The 2868-nt window shown below is 33.2% G+C and overlaps 1 protein-coding gene across 2 annotated transcripts; it reads left to right on the forward strand.

The window, feature by feature from the left end:
* Nucleotides 1-1724: 1724 nt before the first annotated feature.
* LOC107840409 (glycine-rich RNA-binding protein) lies at nt 1725-2868 on the forward strand. 2 transcript variants are annotated; one of them, XM_016684268.2, is made up of 2 exons: nt 1725-1960; nt 2254-2868. In XM_016684268.2, exons 1-2 carry the CDS (start codon nt 1853-1855, stop codon nt 2662-2664), a joined length of 519 nt encoding a protein of 172 aa, XP_016539754.1. In that variant the 5' UTR covers nt 1725-1852; the 3' UTR covers nt 2665-2868. The 2 variants fall into 2 exon arrangements, with proteins under 2 accessions (XP_016539754.1, XP_016539752.1); XM_016684266.2 differs by having other exon boundaries at nt 1786-2105.

The following is a 2868-nucleotide window of genomic DNA, read 5'->3' on the forward strand; positions in this document are numbered from 1 at the left end:
AAGGATAATATATATGATAACCTTACACTCAACTTAAAAGATATGAGACTAATTTTGATCAGCTCTTGACCAATTCACTCCCCTTGAAAGGTAGGAAAATCTGAGTTCGATTAACTTTGGACTAATGTTTTTGACCAATTAAACATAAAAAAAGAAATTAAAATATTTTCCAATTTTTTTTTTTTCATATATGAAACAGAGTCTTAAGTCTTTGCCAAGTCAACAAATTAGAACTTAGGTGGACCCAGCTGTAGATAATAAATATCTCTAGATTTGGATTCTGATATTTTTACGGACAGTGCCAGACGGGATTTGGGAAAATATCTCGGATGTGCAAACTCACGCTCCACCTATTGAGAAAATATATACTGTCTTCGGTATTCAAATTTGAGAGCCTCATTTTATTTTATAATAATAAATATATAGTTTTTATAGAAAAATATGATATATTATTCGTAAAGAAAATAAATTATTTGTAAAAAGTAAAAAACTTTGATGTATATTTAAATTTTAAAGTATTATATTTTAAGAAATACTAAATGTATTAGTTATATTGAAAAAAAATATATTTTTTTGTTATTTAATAAAGAAATATATTTATTTTAAAAAAAATTTAAGATTTTCATTTGATTTTCGCCTTAGGTCATTGAAGTGCTTGAGCTGCTATTGAACTCACGTTTAACCATAGTTAGTCCCCAAAGGTTATCTATTAACGGCACAAACGACGCTAGTATATCCCCTTATAATATCCTTCTTTGGTCTCAACTCTCATTTGTCAAGTAGTCCCTTCTCTTCTCCTTTTTCTTTTTCAATCTTTTTCTTTAAGGTACTATTTGATTAAATTTTACTTTCTCTCTTTGTTTGCTTTTACATATCATATTTATTAATAAAATAATCACAAATATAATTATTTATCATAATATTTATTATCATGTTTTAAAATTAGTTTAGATAAAAAGTAATTAATATTAAGAATAATATATGAAAAATATCTTTTTTTGATATGTTAAAAGTGATAAATAAAAATTAAAATTCAATAAAAAAATGAGTGACAAGTAATAGCAAACGGATGAAGTATATAAGAGACGAAGTAATATAAAAGCTAATGGTCTAATAATATTGATGGAAATCTTATAAATTAATTTCATGATACATAATTTTAAAAATATACGAGAGAATAACACAATAATCAATATATAATTATAAATATAATTAATAAAAATTTATATTTGGAGATAACGTTCTCTATTAATTTCTTTTTCATATTTAAAATTCAAAATCAAAATCTCTCATTAAATAAGAAACAATCTCATTTAATGTACCACATTTTTATGTGATTGTGCTTGTCACTTGCCTTGCAAATAATGATAACAATGGAGTAGGATAGTTGCGAGGCGATTTTGCACAAACACAAAGACTTCTACCTCTGTCCCATCTCATATAGCGTAATTTTTAATTTTAATCTCACTATGATCAAACTCACTACGTAGCCTAAAATGCGATATTTGATTCAATTATTAAATCATATGGACTTATTTAAATTAAAACTCTTAATCAAGAGTTATTTACTAAATTTCAAAGACTTTAGGGGAACACTGACCCTTTTTTTCAGCAAAATATATGGTTAGTGGAACAAGTTGAAGAAAGTGACAATTACCAAAAGGACAAAACTTTAACCAGACTCATTAACCATAGTTGCATTGGAGTTAGTAAACCCTGATTAATTTAACCGACCCTAGAGCTAAACCTAGGCTCCTCACCTAGCCTATAAAACCGGGCCTTTTCTCCTCTTTTTCTTCACAGTTCTCCCTTCAATTTTTCCTCTAGGGTTTCTCTTTTTAGTTTTAAAAAAATGGCAGAAGTTGAGTATAGGTGCTTTGTCGGTGGTCTAGCTTGGGCTACTAATGACCAAACACTTGCGGATGCTTTTTCTCAGTTCGGCGAAGTTACGGAATCCAAGGTCTGTTGTTGCGCTGCAGGGCAGAGATCGGATCCGAGCCAGCTTTGGCTTCGTAGACTCTCTGTTACTGATTGATTCTCTGTTACTACTGTTACTCTGTTACTATGTTACTATTTGTTACTATTATTCCAATTTCCCTGAAACGGTACGTTCAATCTTCCTCTTTTTGAGATGGAGATAGATCGCTTTTATGTTTCTCCCCTAGATCTGAATTTTTTTTGTTGTTTTGATGTAGATCTGTTTGGATCTGATGTGTTGATTTTTTTTCTTTTTTTTTTTTTTGGTTTTTCCAGATTATTAATGATAGGGAAACTGGTAGATCTAGAGGATTTGGATTTGTTACCTTCAAGGATGAGCAATCCATGAAGGATGCTATTGAAGGGATGAACGGCCAGGATCTTGATGGTCGTAACATCACTGTGAATGAAGCTCAGTCCCGCGGTGGCGGCGGCGGTGGTGGAAGAGGCGGTGGCGGCGGCTATGGAGGTGGCCGACGTGAAGGAGGTGGTGGCTACGGAGGTGGCAGACGTGAAGGCGGTGGTGGTGGATATGGTGGTGGCGGCGGTTACGGTGGTGGCCGTCGCGAAGGTGGTTATGGTGGTGGAGGTGGTGGATATGGCGGCGGTGACCGCTACAATGATGGTGGATCTCGCTACTCAAGAGGTGGCGGCGGTGGTGCTTCCGATGGGAACTGGAGGAATTAGAATTGCCGTTAGCTCCGTTACCGTTTAGATTGTTTTTAATTATTTTATTATGGTTGGAAGTTTGGTTCAAGTCCCGTTTATGGTTTAATGGTTACTGTTACTGTTCTCGTTTTTGACCGCGATTGTTACCGTGGATGTTAGGTGTGAATCCGTATTTACAAAGTTCTTTTGAATTGAGTGAATGAAGATTTACTATTTACAGTT

The sequence above is a fragment of the Capsicum annuum genome, chromosome 8 (genome assembly GCF_002878395.1).
Source record: "Capsicum annuum cultivar UCD-10X-F1 chromosome 8, UCD10Xv1.1, whole genome shotgun sequence".
NCBI lineage: Eukaryota > Viridiplantae > Streptophyta > Magnoliopsida > Solanales > Solanaceae > Capsicum > Capsicum annuum.

What these genes read in the sequence shown, in the direction of transcription:
- LOC107840409 (XM_016684266.2), top strand. Translation starts at nt 1,905, where the DNA reads ATGACCAAACACTTGCGGATGCTTTTTCTCAGTTCGGCGAAGTTACGG. An exon ending in ATTCCAATTTCCCTGAAACG is followed by an intron (nt 2,106 to 2,253) that starts GTACGTTCAATC and finishes TGGTTTTTCCAG; the next exon opens with ATTATTAATGATAGGGAAAC.